At 38.3% G+C, this 16,858-nt stretch overlaps 1 protein-coding gene across 3 annotated transcripts in view; it reads right to left on the reverse strand.

The window, feature by feature from the left end:
* MAPK14 (mitogen-activated protein kinase 14) overlaps positions 1-16,858 on the reverse strand; it is an 83,158-nt gene that overhangs the window by 38,517 nt on the left and 27,783 nt on the right. For all 3 annotated transcript variants that reach the window (XM_012461590.2, XM_012461589.2, XM_064361120.1), the window contains exons 2-3: positions 14,136-14,265; positions 7,073-7,131 (exon numbers count right to left, since the gene is read on the reverse strand). In XM_012461590.2, coding sequence (XP_012317013.1) covers positions 7,073-7,131; positions 14,136-14,265 — 189 coding nt within the window. The remainder of the gene's footprint in view (positions 1-7,072; positions 7,132-14,135; positions 14,266-16,858) is intronic.

The following is a 16,858-nucleotide window of genomic DNA, read 5'->3' on the forward strand; positions in this document are numbered from 1 at the left end:
TAAGCTTCTCTAATATTCTGAGTTCATGCAGCACCCTGTAAGTTGTCTAGACATTACACACTTGACTCAGCCCTTAGTTATTTTAGGTAAGCGTTTCTTAATAAGAAATGCCTCATTTCTTTAATAAGACCACAGCAATTGGAAAACAGAGACAGGCCCTTAGTGTTGGCATCTTACATAGAACTTAACACAGTATTTACTCAATAAGAAGGGGTAGCAGACTTTCAAATATAATCATAGCCTTAGATCAGGAAAATTTGATGAGAAATAGGTTTAGAGCCAAAAGACCAGGGAGAGATGCAACTTTGTATGTGATATTATACAATTAGGTTCATCTCTCTCAATCTCAGTTCCCTTATCTGAAAATTAGAGATAATACCATCTACTTCACAGGGTTGTTGTGTCAAACGAGAAAATTTATGTGAAAGCCCTTTGTATCCTCTAAGATGTTGCTGAAAAAAAGAAAGTTAATATTATAGAACTGCCCAGCCACATGCTTTGTCAGTTTCACTCACATGCATAAGACCATGTTTTTAAAGAAAGGACATAGTTGGAATGCTGGCAAGAAGGCAAACCAAAAGAAATTAAAGTCAGATATTAACAATGAGAAGCATCATTACATAAATTTCAGTTCCCAGAAAAGTCTTAAATCCATTTCAGATTTTCAGTTAGTATGCTCATCCAAAATATTTCCTAATGTGTTAAGGATCCAGGAGAAAACTGTCTCTGCTAAAATGGTATCTTTTTATCACACACTATGGGATGTGTTGGTGTGGGGAGGAAGGGGGAAAGAGTTATAACTATGTCATCCCGCATAAAAGTAAAATCTTCCATCCTTTTTCCAATCTCACCTCCAGTTTCCAGTACCCTTTGATTTCTTCTCTCAAGCAACCTCCTTAATGAGGCTTAGCTTATAAAGGCCCAAAGACCTAGTCCCTCCCCATTCCAGCTTCATCTTTTGTCTTATACACCCTATTCCCACCAAACACACACACCTCTTCTGCCAGCTCTCTCTTGGCCCCTGGATGAACTTGCACTTTCCCCACCTTTCCAACTCTCCTTCATCCATTAAGCCCTCTGTGTACACATCTTTTTTGCAGAGGCTTTCCTGATAGATACCCCACATCTGGTTTAGGTGGCCATACTATGCAGTCCTTTAGCACTCTATACCTGCCCTATCATTGCAATTCTTGTGTTCACCTGTTTAGCCAACAATGGAGTGCACGTTACTGTTCTAAGTGCTAATGATTCAGCAAAGAAGAAAACAAACTCCATGATCCAACAGAGCTTGCAAACAGAGGGAGAAGACAGACAATAACAAAATTTGCTAAGAACAAAGCAAGGTAAGGAGTAAATATTGACAGTGGGGGTACTACTTCAGTTAGAGTGGTAATGAAAGAAGAGCTTCTGATGAGAAGACCCTCGAGTAGAGTCCTGAAGGAAAGGAGACAGTCATGTAGGGTATGTGGGGAGAGTTCCAGGGCAATAGTGCAAAGGTCTTACAGCAAACATGGTTGCAATACTCAAAGAACGAAAGGCCAGAGTGACTGGGGTGGAGACAGAGTGGACAGAGGGCTAGGTAAGGTTAGATTAGAGTACACAGGACAACAAATCATGTAGGACCTTTCAGATCTGACACGGCATTTTGTTTGATCATTTACATTGTTCTCTCCCATTAAGGGCCTCAAATCTTGGTTATTTCTGTATTCCTCAGAGACTATTACTGTACCTAGCATAAGGTATTCAAATATTTATTGAACAATACCAGGTTAAAATGTAAATCCAGAAACTTCCTTTACCAATTCAGTGCTTTTGGCAATTTTTAAATAAAAAGTTAAATAAAAAGCTAAACTTATTAGTTGAACACTCATTGTTAGTAAGTGGAAGGAGAAGTGATCTCTCCTTATTGGCTTTCCCTGAAACAAAGGCTGCTGATTAGCCTTGCTGTAGGTCTTCTGTTCTATCACGGTAGAATCCAAAACCCCACTTTCATTTCCCTCTTCAAGAATGAAGCAGAGATAAGGAATTCAGTGTAAGAAGCCTGGGATGGGAACTTGTAAAATAAAGGAAAAAGTATCAGAATACTAATTTCCACTTAACTGATGACAATTCAGTTTCCATGAAATTTGAGGAAAAAGTTCCCAGGAGGAATCAAAAAATTCTTCATTGCCAACTATGCTCGTGCAAAGAACCACTACAGTTAAGAAAAAAGGCTAGGCATGGTGGTTCATATCCTAGCATTTGGGGAGGTCAAGGTGGGAGGATTACTTGAGTCCAGGAGTTCAAGACCAATCAAGGTAACACAGCAAGGCCTCAACTTTACAAAAACGTAAAAACAGCTGAGTCTAGTGGTGTGAGCCTGTAGTCTCAACTACAAAAAGGAAGAAAAATAAAAACCACACACACACACACACACACACACACACACACAGAAAAGGCAATATTGTAGTAATATTAAATTACAGCTCGTTCTGGGGTTAGGTTCAAATATTGGCTATTTTTTTGCATTTCTACTGGTAATTAAATATTTGCTGTATACACAGGCACATATATGCATGCAGTCTCTTGCCAAATATTACTATCAAGAAGCCAACAGAAATGTCCAAATGATTTCCAATCATTTAAGAGATCAAGATATATTATAGCTTTACAAAATTTTGCCTTCTGTAACCACATCACGTGGTGGTCAAAAGCAACTCAGTATATCCATCTTCAACACTATGTTTTCCAAAAATCATCTCCATCTGTTAGATTCGGTAACTGTATATTGTTTCTAATGTTCAAAATGCACTAGCTGTTGGTCCTTTCTCAAAGGTATAGTCTTCATTTGTAAGAATTAAAATTTAAAACATAGGAAAAATCTGAAGTAGTCATGTACCACATAACAATGTTTCAGTCAACAGAGGACTACATATATCACTCTGTCGCCCAGGCTGGAATGCAATGGCGCAATCATGGATCAATGAAACTACTGCCTCTGGGCTCAAGTGATCCTTCCACCTCAAACTCCCCAGTAGCTAGGACTACAGGCATGTGCCACCATGCTCAGCTAATTTTTAAAAAAATTTTTAGAGAGAGGTTTTCCCTGTGTTGCTCAGGCTGGTCTCCAACTCTTGGGCTCAAGTGATCCACTCATCTCAGCCTCCCAAAGTGTTGGGATTACAGGAGTGAGCCACTGAGCCTGACCTATGATACCATATTTTTATTGTATGTTTTCTATGTTTAGTTATGTTTAGATACACAAACACATAGCATCATGTCACAGTTGCCTACAGTATCCAATACAGTAACATGCCGTGCAGGTTTGTAGCGTAGGAACAAGAAGATATACCATCCATATAGACTACGTGTGTAGATCATACCATCTAGCTTTGTGGAAGTATACTCTGTTATGTCTGCACAACAACAAAATCACCTAATGACATATTTCTCAGAACATATCCCAGTCATTAACTGACGCATGACTGTATATGACAAATTAAAAGTGCTAACTAAAACATAAACAAATAAACGCACCACATGATTAAAAGCCAACTGTAGGCCAGGCACAGTGGCTCATGCCTATAATCCCAGCACTTTGGGAGGCTGAGGCGGGTGGATCACTTTTGAGGTCAAGAGTTCATGACCAGTCTGGCCAAAATATAAAATCCCGTCTCTACTAAAAATAGAAAACTTAGCCAGGCGTGGTGGTGTGCCCCTGTAATCCCAGCTCCTCGAGAGGCTCAGGTAGAAGAATTGCTTGAACCTAAGAGGCAGAGGTTGCAATGAGCCAAGATCATCCACTGCACGCCAGCCTGGGTGACAGGACGAGACTCCACCTCTAAAAAAACCAAACTGTAAATCTGAAAGTAATTACAGATTTTGCTAATTGGCATTTAAACATTTGTGTTCAAATTACAGCCTGCTCTAAACAGGCAGCTTACAGAACCACTCTAGCCCAAGTTATGTCTGGTTTGGCCAGAGTGTAGGTTTTTGTTAGTTCACTTGTTTTGTTTCAATGTGAATTGGAATACTTTTAGGAGGTGCAGATGTATTTTGCCACAGACGCCACCACTCCCAGTTGTACAACACCAAGCCTCATTTATGTTCTTTGTGTGACCTTGAAGGTATTTAAATTTGCAAACCCTGCAACTGTGGGTGAAGATGTTTAGTTTCCATGAATATCCCAAAATAACTTTAGCAAACACTGAAATGGCTGGGCATGGTGGCTCATGTCTGTAATCCCAGCACTTTGGGTGGCCTAGGAGGGCAAACGCCTGAGCTCAGGAGTTTGAGACCAGCCTAGGCAACATGGCAAAACCCTGTCACTACCAAAAATATAAAAATTAGCTGGACATGATGGCCCACACCTGTAGTCCCAGCTACTTGGGGGATTGAGGTGGGAGGATTGCATGAGTCTGGGTGCTGGGGGTGGCAGTGAGCTGAGATCTCGCCACTGCACTCCAACCTGGGTGACAACAGAGCAAGACCCTGTCTCAAAAAAACACGGAAGTAACTATATTCCTGAACTACAGTGATTTTTTTCAGTGATACAAACGCCACAAAAAAAGTAAACAATGAAATACTTTTCTAAGGGCAAACAGGTCCATTCTATTTTCAGAGACTTTCTATAATTTAAAATACTTCAGAAGTCAACGACCTCAATTTTCATCATTTTACAGGGAAATGCTGGGCCTATAATGGTAAAGTGACTTGTCTAAGGTCATACAGCCAATTGGTAACTTGTATACAAGTGTTTTGAATTTGTTTCCCCCAACCAGACACTTTCATCAAAAGGAAGGGAGACTATTTCTGTTTATTCTGAACCTGTTCCAATACTCTGCTCAGTGTTCTGCACTTGGTAAGTACTCAACAAGTAGTAATGAGATTTGCTTCCAAGAAGTAAACTCAGTTCTTGTTTAAAAAAAAAATAGAATCCAGCTAGAGTTAAGTAGAAAGAACAGATTCCTGCTCAACAGCCATTGTATTTGTTGAATGAATGAATGAATGGTTGAATGAATGCATGAAACTTTAGTTCAAAGGTAGACTTGTAGTTGCTGGGTCCTTAATAACACTTAACCTCTTCAATAGACACTGGCCTTAATTAAGGCCTTTTCATATAGGAAAAACAGGTTCTTAATCCAGTTCCAGAATGCCCTATTAGGCCAAAGTACAGCATTTTGCACTTTGCACAAGTCAGCAAATCATCATTTCCTTTGCTATATAAGTCCATCCTCAGTATACCTAAAACTTCGGGATATAGCTCAGATCTAACTCAAATGCTTTCCAAAGTAATTCACGAACGCATTACTTTGGCATTTCTTCCACATTTAGGGAAACTATTTTTAAAAACCATCATTCTGCAATATTCCCTTTTCCAACTATAGCATACAGTAGGGCTCAACATATAATATACATGCCCCTAGGTAACATCCAGTAATCTCTGGAAGCCTCCATATTCTTGTACCAAGCAGGGCTGTGAGAGGAACAGTTTTTCTTAGTTATTGCCTATTTTTTTTCCTTTGTTTGTTTCTAAAACTCTTATTAGTAGGGTCAAGGTTAATGTGGCCAAGGAGATCTTGTAGGTGGACCAAATTCTCCTCTCTCAACTTCTACTCTCAGCCATACTATGTGCCAACTAAATTCAAATGGTGGAGAAATGTTTTTGCTTCCTTTCCTTCTTCCCTTTCCATTTCATCTTCTTTATTTCTTTCTCCCTTTCCTTAGACAAAACATACAAGTTCAAACACATCCCCTTTGTGTTCCATGGGAAAGGAGTAAGTGATGTTTGCGATCAGCCCAAGATAAGAATGGGAGAAACTGAAACCAGGATAAGGGTGAGGAAAAACTGGTTAGGTTCAGCCATGGGGACAATGCGGGAATGGAGGTTAAGGAAGAGAAGTCATGATCTTCAATTCTGTTTTGGCTTTCATAATAGTAACCCTTTCCACTTATGAATGCCAAAATTTCAAGGAAACCGAAAGTGTAACTGCATTTAAGATTTTTTTTCTTTTATGGTATAGTGTTATCTGTGAACTGGGGCAGAGAGCTATGTCAATTCAGATACTAGAAAAGCTACTGGAGTAGACAGCTCACACATGCACGGAAACACTTGCTGGAATCTGTCTTGTGCTCACCAAAGTGCAACCTGGGCATGTGAAGGCATTAATGACACATGTGGCAACTCTTGCCAATGAGGTCTGGAGCCAGTGGATTAATGATCCCCATCTGAGGTGAATTATGTACAGCTTTTCAGATCTTGGCAGTTTTCAGCCCAATTGTCCATAGTAGTGACCAATTCAACAACATATCCTTATAGAAGCTTTCTCTCCTTCTCTGTTTCATTTTCCCTAGCCCCCACTATTGGTTCCTGAGAATCCCAGGCTCTGCTTTCTAGGGATATCCCAGGCTAAAACAACGGACGTGGTTACAAAGCTGGGAGAAGAAGCCTTTCTCAGCATGTAGAGTCTGCCCCTTATCCCAGTGGAGAAATCGAATACTTCAAGATCAGCATGAAGTTCATCTCCAACATGCATGGGCAATAAAAGAGGAGGGATCCTATATGGCTGGGGTTCCATTACATTTCTTGAAAAGCACCTTTAAAAGTTGGGACCAGTCAGACTTTAGGCACATAGCCAGACTATAGGCACATAGCATGTGCTTATAGTCCCAGCTCCTCAGGAGGCTGAAGTGGGAGGATCACTACGGCCCAGGAGCTTGATTCCAACCAGGGCAGTATGACAAGACCTCATGTCTTTTAAAACAAAAACAACAACAAAAAACCTGGGACAGACAATTTGAAAAGAAAATCCATAGTCAAAACTCCCTCTACTGCTTTCTCCATGGAACTTCTGTAAGAATTCAAGACTGACTCTTCAATGGGGTACAATTGTACCTGAAATGATGCAAATACTAACATGCACCACCCATAACATTCATCTTCTGGTATCCAACCCTACACCCAAAAAGAGTTGCATGATAGGAATAAAGAATTTTTTTCCAGTCTGTATGTTGCTAAATGGTTCAGGAATAGACATGGGCTATTAGTCTTCATTCTGTAGATCAGGAAGGCAAATGCAAAAGATTTACTCACACGTCATTGAATTCCTCCAGAGACCTTGCAGGTGTAAAAACATCCAACAGACCAATCACCTATAAGAAAACATAAAAATTAAACAGTAAATAAATATTAAACTCACAATAGTACCCATCAGGTCTTAATATTTCCTTTTTCTTTTTTTTTTTTTTTTTTAAGAATCAGGGTCTAGCCTGGGCACGGTGGCTCACAGCTCTAACCCCAGTACTTTGGGAGGCCAAGGCTGGTAGATTGTCTCAGGTCAGGAGTTCAAGACCAGTCTGGCCAACATAGTGAAACCCCATCTCTACTAAAAATACAAAAATTAGCTGGGTGTGGTCGCAGGCACCTGTAATCCCAGCTACTCGGGAGGCTAAGCAAAAGAACTGCTTGAACCCAGAAGCAGAGGTTGCAGTGAGCCGAGATCTTGCCACTGCACTCCAGCCTGGGTGACAGAGTAAGACTCTGTCTCAAAAAAAAAAAAAAGTCAGGTCTCGCTCTGACACGCAAGCTAGACTACAGTGACATCATCATAGTTCGCTGCAGCTCAAGCAATCCTCCTGTCTCAGCCTCCCAAGGAGCTGGGACTATAAGCACGTGCCACCACCATGCCTAGCTAATTTTTCTTTTTTTGTACAGATGTGTCTCACTAGATTGCCCAGGCTGGACTTGAACTCCTGGCCTCAAGCGATCCTCCTCCTGCCTCAGCATCCCAAAGTGCTAGGATTACAGGAGTCAGCCACCATGGCCTGCCAAGTCTCAATCATTTTAATAGGAACTAATTCGAAATCAGCTACCTCAGTTCAATAACATCACATCATATACTTAATAACTCCAACTAATTTTCTATCCAAATTATGCTTTTGTTTTCTACTTGTTAACATCAATTCTCATATTAACCCACTTTACCATTAAAAATATTCATCTCTTTAGAATTTAATCATATGTAGTCAGTAGTTTATCAGAAGGCAATAAGATTTAGGGTTCCTGCCTTACATATGTACTAATGGTTTAATGAATTAATCAACAGGAAAAAAAAGGTCATACTTCTATGGTTACTATCATAGTATTGTTTTTAAAAAATGTATTCTACAAAAAATTTCCATCTTAACTGTATAGCCTTCAAAACTGACATTTTTAAAGACTCAAAATATTCTCAGTATATTCTTGGTATTATTCACATAAAGTCTTAATGTCAAGATAATTTTCCTAATCATCAGGTATTTAACTCAGACAATTTTAAAAAAAATTTTTTAAGTCTATCTTTACACAGGGATAAAGCAAAGAGCTACTTAATACTCAATAACCCATGGTCTTCGAGCAGTTTTTCTAATCATATATTTATACTGATTTATCCACATACAGCACCCTCCTTCCCCCACCTCCCATCCATTTTCCTTAAAACCCAAGTCATTCATTTCTTCAAAGTTATGCATTGACAAGGCAAATACGAAATATTATAACTCATCTGTAATACGCCCAGCCATATTTGAGAGTATCTGGATATGAAACAATACTGTGGCCTCACTAGCACAATGTTCTAAACTGCAACCTAAACACAAAGCTCTAAAAGTAAGATATGTTAACACTCAAAATATTATCATGAAAAAGATCTTCTAATTAGGATGTTATTCCACTCATCCAAATATCAGACTTTTTAAAAGCACCTTCAATTTTATAATCTGAACCTGAAAAGGGAGTGGTGGGGCACATACTTAGAATTCAAGAATAGCTTTTCAAGTCCATGCAGATTGTTCCAAAGGAAAGAGACAGAGTCACTTTCAGATCCTTACCCAGACAACAGTACACAAGAAAACCAAAATTACCCATAATTGTACCACCCATTATAACTATCATTAACACTTTCAGATATACTTCCTTTGATTCTTCAGATGTACATAAATTAAATTGGGGTTATACAATGCACAGTTTATATCCTGCCTTTTTACTTAATATTTAAATATTTAAATAATATTTAAATACAGCATAGCTATCATTTGTGTATACATAACCAATTTCCTATCTTTAGACATTTAAGAAATACCTCAAAAAATATGTATTTTGCACATCTCATATTTTCTTTCAGGAAATAAATGTCAAGAAACAGAATTACAGAATCAAAGGACACCAATATATTTAAGGATCTTAATATTGTCAAATTGTCCTCCATAGAGATAAGGTCAACTTACAATCCCACCAATAGTGTACCTGTGACCTCATTCATAATAGCGCTTTAAATTTAAGTCAAATCCATTTTCTTTTACCTTCTCCATCTAAACCATAATTGTTTCCCTTGAATTTGGTAACTCCTGGCTTAAGACTTCTGGTCTTTTCATCACTCTTCCTTATACCCACTTCTACGTAAGGTAACTGAGGTCTAGAAGCGAACTTTATTCACCTGTTTCAATATTTTTTAATCAATGATTCTCGTTATCTGAGATGCCCATCTCCTCAATATAATAAAAAAGTTCAAAACTATTTACACTGTTTTACACTGTTTCCATTGTGATTGTGAAAATCATCCTCATATGGAAATAAAACTAAATCATTAGAGATCTGATTTACACATGTAAGAGTTACCTCAAAGACTAAACAGTCAAAACTATTTTCAAATAAAAATTCCAATTTTAAACTGAAAACACAACAGACATTTTGGAACCAAACAGCTCTAAATTTTAACCCCAGTATGAGTTTGTGATTTCTTGGATCCAAGAGCTTGTATTTTCTTCATTCCAATAAACTTGACATTTAGAATGGAGACTGGCATTCAGCAGGAGTTCAATGAATGGTTGTTATGTAAATAGTAATTGCCAAATATATTTGGTATCTTCTCTGAGTTCCGTTTTCCTCATGAAAAACATGAGGATGCCATTGCTTATTTTAACAGTACTGCGAGCAAGACTGAGCAGACAATGTGTCTGAAGGTGCCTAGCACAAAGGATTGACCCTTTATGGATCTTCAAAATAAGTGGTGACCATAGCCCACACAGCTAAATAGAGAATTACAAAATAGCCGGGCACGGTGGCTTATGCCTGTAATCCCAGCACTTTGGGAGGCTGAGGAGGGCAGATCACCTGAGATCAGAAGTTCGAGACCAACCTGACCAATATGGTGAAACCGTTTTTTAAAACAAAAAAGAAAAAAAAAAGAGAGAGAGAATTACAAAATACAGTATACCTAAGCAAAGTATCTGGAGCAACTACTTCCATTAACAGAGTTTGAGGCATAAAGCTAAACTAAATTATTCAAATGATTAAAAAGCATGACTGCAAGAAGAAAAATGAAGTAACCTGAAAAAAAATAGAGGAAAGCCAACTAGTAAATACCCTACCAAATTTTAAAAAGGGAAATATTTATATTTAATGTATTTAACATAAGCACACCAAAAATAACAATTTTGAAATCAAAACTACCCATGCTAAATCAAAGTACTTAAATTTTTGGTAGGTTTTTACAAAATACCCCTCCCTCCATTAATCATATTTATCAAATATTAATCATAAAAAATACTGTAAATTTCTCAGCATTAAAATAGATCTGGAAACTATTTATCTATTCATTTCTCTCTCTTTTTTTTTTATTAAATATAATAATAGAGATTGGGTTTTGCCATGTTGCCCAGGCTAGTTCTCAAACTCCTGGGTTCAAGCAATCCACCTACCTTGGCCTCCCAAAGTGCTAGGATTACGGGCATGAGCCACTCACTGTGCCCAGCCATTTCTCACTTATTAAATGGAAATTTCCTTCTAATTCAAGTCATATTTTAGTCTATTTCTTTAACTCTTTCTGCGTTAAATGATTTCAGTCACCTCAAGGTAACCCAGGAATCAACTTTTTAAAAAAGACTACAGGGCTGGGCGCGGTGGCTCACGCCTGTAATCCCAACACTTTGGGAGGCAGGCAGATCACAAGGTCAGGAGATCGAGACCATCCTGGCCAACATGGTGAAACCACGTCTCTACTAAAAATACAAAAAATTAGCTGGGTGTGGTGGGGCATCCATGTAATCCCAGCTACTTGGGAGGCTGAGCCAGGGGAGTCACTTGAACTTGGGAGGCGTAGGGTTGCAGTGAGCTGAGATTGTGCCACTGTACTCCAGCCTTGTGGCAGAGCGAAACTCTGTCTCAAAAAAAAAAAAAAAAAGAGAGAAAAAGAAAAACCATTTACAATACAAATAAGCAGCAAATATCTCTAATGATTATCCCATGATGATCCAAAACCCGACAAATAAGTCACATTTTTATTAAATTAGCACACATCTAAAAAAAACATACTTTAACTCAGTATCCAATCAATGACAATATTTAGCATATTTAACAAAAGCACACCAAAACAATCACTTGGTCTACAACGATAAGGTTAAAAATCTAAGGCTTCCTAATAAAATTTACAAAAGAATTTCCTTGATCATTTTTAAATTCTAAAACGTACAGATCTCTAGGCCCACACGTGGGCCATCTCTGTAGTGTCTGCCTAGACAGCAAAAGGATGCAGCTGGCAGCTGGCAGGCTGCCTCCCTTTAATCTTTCCTTAGAGCAGGTGTTAATGAGATCAAGGTCAGAAGTTCAATCAGGAATGAGCCAACTAACTTTGTTCAGGGAGAAAATCTCACAATCACAGAGGGGATCCCCTAGCTTCAGTCACTCACCTAATAAATGTATATCTGTCATTCATGATCACTAACAGAAGAGACAACTCAAGATGAACTACCGATTGTAGGTCAGAGGCATTTTTGTGTAAAAGATCACATGTGCCCTCTGGCACCTGAAAATTATACTTGTTACCAGCACTCAAAATGTTCACAAGTTTTAAGCTCCTATTGCTGCTGCCTGTGGGAGGTTTGGCCACTATAAAAACTGGATGATGATCCAAAACAGTAATTTTGTAAAAAAGAAGAAGAGGAGGGTAAAGGAGAGGAATTTCTCTGAAAACCCTCAATTAAACTTACTGGAAGTCTTGCTTCTTTATTGGGTAAAACTACTTTTACACTGTAAACACCTAACAAATGTTTTTAAAATAGGCTAAAATGCAGGAATTTTTCTGTATTGAGTCAAGTCTTTTGGCTTCCAACATTTGCCAATGGAATAGACAACTGTGAGACATTCAGCCATGTGCCTTATTTTGTTTAAATAACAAAACACTGATATCTAGCTGACCATCTACTGTTAGAATTTAAACATCTTTATATTTTAAAAAAAGACTGCTAGTAAGCAAGCCACTTATAAAACAATGTATGGAAATAAAATCTTATTTTTCTAATACCATGATCCCTAAACATTGTCTTAAAATGTTTAGAAGAAAAGCAAAACAATCAAGCATACCACGGATAATCTCCTAAACCAGATGTTCTTAAATTAGCAGAGCTACATCGGTGAGATCCTAGGGCCTCCCAAAGGTGCTCTGGGGTTCTGTAAATGTTTGGCTTGCATTTCATTTTCAAAATATCCTTTATACTTGCAGAGTTGTGGTACTGTCTCTGTCACATATAATAATTTGTAATGAAAAACAGCATACACATGCCAATGTGTTAAAAATCAAATGCAAACACATCCCTTAAAGCTGCCAGGCCACCTTGATATTATGCAGACCTAGGAATAAAGTTTCTGCTGCCAGCTTTTTCCACATATCTCAACTTCTTGTAAACATGTCACTGATTAGGAAAGCTGCAGCTCCGCACTGAACATTCTTAAAACTCAGGTTTGCACATAGCTACTTATGTAAAATTATACTTAGGAATAGAAGTTGTCTGTAGAAATAGGATTTTCTCAATAGTATACAATCAAAATAAAATGTGGAAATAAAAAGCAGCAGCTGTGATTATAATGACATCCATAATCTAATTACAAATTTAAATCTTAATGTTCTCAATTTAGAAGAAACTTGCACTAATGAAACAAGTGTATGCTAATGAAGAATCTCTTATCTGTGACTTTTTTTCTCACTATGAAGAAGTTAAATTACTGAAACAGTGTAAAAGTCAAATAATAAATTCACAGACTTTGAATTTTCTTCCACACAGTGACAAGCAGTACGGCCAAAGGACTTTGAAATCTCTATGGCCATTGTTTCCACAATGCTACAAACTTCACAGTACCTTTCATAAAGCGGTCACAGAAATTCATAACTTGATTTTGAAACTCAGTAAAAATAAGTGTCTTCAGGCAATTGTCTTTACTTTCAGTTAATATTCCAATCATATCCACTTATTTACCATATTAGAATTTGTAAGCATCTTTGCAGAATGCAATGTTCTCCAACTGCCAAATTGGTAAAGAAGAAAAAGTTATATTTAACTTAATGTCTCTGACATATTTATTAAAATACCTGAATCTGGAAAAAAAATTATTAAAAAATATATAAAGTAACAGCCATCTTTGACAGGACTTTCGGTGGGCCTAAGGCACTCTTCCTCAGATTTTTCCACTTAAAAATAGGCAAAGAATACACAACTTCTTTTTAATATTTTCTCTTAAAAATTCTTGTGAATTGGCCGGGCACAGTTGATCATGCCTGTAATCCCAGCACTTTGGGAGGCTGTGGTGGGCAGATCACCTGAGGTCAGGAGTTTGAGACCAGCCTGACCAACATGGAGAAACCCCGTCTACTGAAAATACAAAAAATTAGCCAGACATGGTGGCGCATGCCTGTAATCCCAGCTACACAGGAGGCTGAGGTAGGAGAATCGCTTGAACCTGGGCGGTGGAGGTTGCGGTGAGCCGAGATCACCCACTGCACTCCAGCCTGGGCAACAAGAGCGAAACTCTGTCTCAAAAAAAATAAATAAATAAAAATAAAAATTCTTGTGAATTTTGTGTTGAACTTCATAATATATCCTTTTATTTTAAAATTTTAAAGTTCTTCCCCATCTAAAAATCTTTGAGTAAAACTAGAACTCCAGGACTATGTGTCGTTTTCATTCCAAGTCTTTGATCTGACATAACCAAGTGGCCACTGACACCCCAGGACAAGAAGCAGGGAGCAACGTTTGATGCACTCCAATGAATTTCCATCTGGAGTAATTAAAATATTCTTCCCCAGTCTATTCAGGATCAAAATTTCTTCCTTGCATGAATAACTTACATTTTCATGTTTCATATGTTTAAGTAACCGCAGTTCTCTGTAGGTTCTTTTGGCATGAATGATGGACTGAAATGGTCTGGATAACTTCTTCACTGCCACACGTAATCCCGTTTTTGTGTCAAAAGCAGCACTAAGAAGAAAAAAAGGGGAAAAAACCCCACCATTAAAAAAGTATTCTAAATACCATTTTTGGGTATTTATAAGGCAATTTCCAAATTAAATGGGTCTAAAACAAAATACAAAAAAAGCATAAAGATAAAAAGCATTTGACCTATTATCCCACTATCCAAATAAAGCTTGTTATTATTTTCAGTGTTCTCTCCTTGTCTTTCTCCGCATCTAAATCAGGAGTCAGCAAATTTTTTTCTATGAAGGGCCAAAGAGTAATATTTTCAACTTTGCAAGCCCTAAGATGTGACCTCTGTCACAACTACTCAACTCTGTGGCTATAGCAGGAAAGCAGCCAGAAAATAAGTTTAAAAACGGGTATGGCTGTGTTCTAATAAAATTTACAATAACTGGCAGCTGCCTGATCTAGATTAGCCAACAGATTAATAAACAGAGTTGAATTCTGTCTTCCCTGCCTAGGCCTCACCATCACCTTGCCACATATGCTGCCTGATCAGAGTAGAAGCCCAGGAAACTGAGTCTTCAGGACAATAAATTGGCACAAATATTTCTTGAGCACCTACAAAGTACTTGGCACCTTCTAGAGCTAAAATGCAGTAGGAAACAAGTCAATAAATCCCTGCCTGCAGGGAATGGGGGAAGAGCAGAACAGAAAAATAAAATAATTTCAAATAGTGATGAATACTATGACTAAATAAAAGAGTAATGGCATAAAGAGTGACAGAAAGCCAGTGGAGTTATGCCACTTTAGCTAGGATGGCTGAGGAAGCACATTTGAGCTGGGAAGGAAATAATGTAATGATTATATTCCCTATGTAAATATATAAGGAAAAGAGCTTAAAGCAGAAGAAATAATGATAATATTAATGTTTATTGAGTCTTTACCCACACATACAAGAAATTATTCTAAGCCCATTACATTAATTTGTCTTAATTTAGCTTTTGTAATTCCCTAAATCCGCTATGAAATAAGTACTATTATCATTCTCCCACTTACAAATAAGAAACTGAAGCACAGAGGGGTTAAGTAACTTGACCATTGTCACAAAGCTTAAAAGTGGCAGAGCAGGGAGTCTGGATCCAGAGCTTATGGTATTGACTGCTTGACTCTGCTATCTCTCAGAAGAGCAAGTGCAAACAAATTAAAAAAGAAACAGAGGTAGGAAAAGTATGGCATGCTGGAGTGAGTAACAGAAGGACAGGCCTGTGTGGGTGGAGCACAGTGAGCAAGAGGAGAGTGGAAAGGGATGCCCTAAGAGATGCAGGCAGTGGCTAGATCATGGAGGACATCTACAGAAAAAATGTGATGTGTATTTTTATTCTTTTTAGAAATTGTCTGGGCCAGTTCCATTATGCCTCATCCTCCTGTTTGATTTGGTCTCTAATGTGTATCTAAGACCTTCTAGTCATCTATTTCCCCCAGACTCTGTGCCTGCCAAATTTGCTTTTACAATTCTGTACCTACTCCAGTCCCCTTCCTTTCACTCCCAAACCTTTACACTATGCCCTCAATCTTCAAATCCCAATTTGTGATAAACTGATGTAAATTTTCAACCTCTTTTCTGAACCTTCCCTCGATCTCTGTGAAACCAGGCCATTCCTAGAAGACACTGCTTTTCTTATACCCCTGCCATTAGAGATACATTCTCTAATAGACCAGATACCTCCTGGCTAGCTGGTGGGTAAGAGTCTTCCTTGGCAGCCATTACCACTTCAGGACCATTACTTTCCGTTTGTTCTATAAAATATCTCCTGCTCACAACGCTGATAAACTATCCCTCTCTGCTGCTGTTATCTACTGACCTGAAATTTTCTATCATTCATTGAAAAGTTAGTTTTTATCAGAAGATCTCTCTACACTCCCCACTTCTGTCATCATTCTTGGCAACTTCAACATCCAGGTGAAGGGCACACCGACCTATTTCCTGATGTCTCTAAGAAACTCCACCACATCCAGCTATCTCATGGTCATACTCTAGACCTTTATTCCTACCAAAAACTGCCCCACCTACAAAATTCTGAATGCCAGCAGCACTCACTTTTCATCACAAACCTAGTTACTTCTAGTTTACTTGTAGCCTGACTACAACAATTTGTTAACCTCATTGTCATTGCTTGTTTCTATCCTTCAGCCCTCTCCGTTTTCATTTCCCTTCCTGTTCCATGATTATAATCACTCCCTTGCCCACCCCACCTCCCCACTTCTCTCTCTCTCTCTCTCTCTTTTCTCTTTCTTTCTCTCTCTCTCTCCCTGATTTACTCATCTGGATAAAGCTTAACCTTGGGTAATCTCAACCATTTAATTCTCGTAACTAAGGTTGAACAAAAAAAGACTGCAGAAGCACATAGACTGGTTTCATTCTTAGTTTCTAACCTTAATCTCAAAGAGGCTCTCAATACTGCCATTTTCTTCTAGTAAGTTCATTTTCCTATTCGAAAATGATCGCCTGACATGTTCTCTCTCAAACTTCCAACTCACCCTCTTCCCTCAAGAGTTGCCCTTGCCTTCACTGAGAAAACAGAAACCATCAAGAGGGGAGCTCCATTTGCCTACCCCCAAATCTATATACCCATCTTCTCCACCTTCACTCTTG

Source organism: Aotus nancymaae, unplaced genomic scaffold (genome assembly GCF_030222135.1).
Source record: "Aotus nancymaae isolate 86718 unplaced genomic scaffold, 86718_ANA_hifiasm-v0.15.2.pri h1tg000040l, whole genome shotgun sequence".
Lineage (NCBI taxonomy): Eukaryota > Metazoa > Chordata > Mammalia > Primates > Aotidae > Aotus > Aotus nancymaae.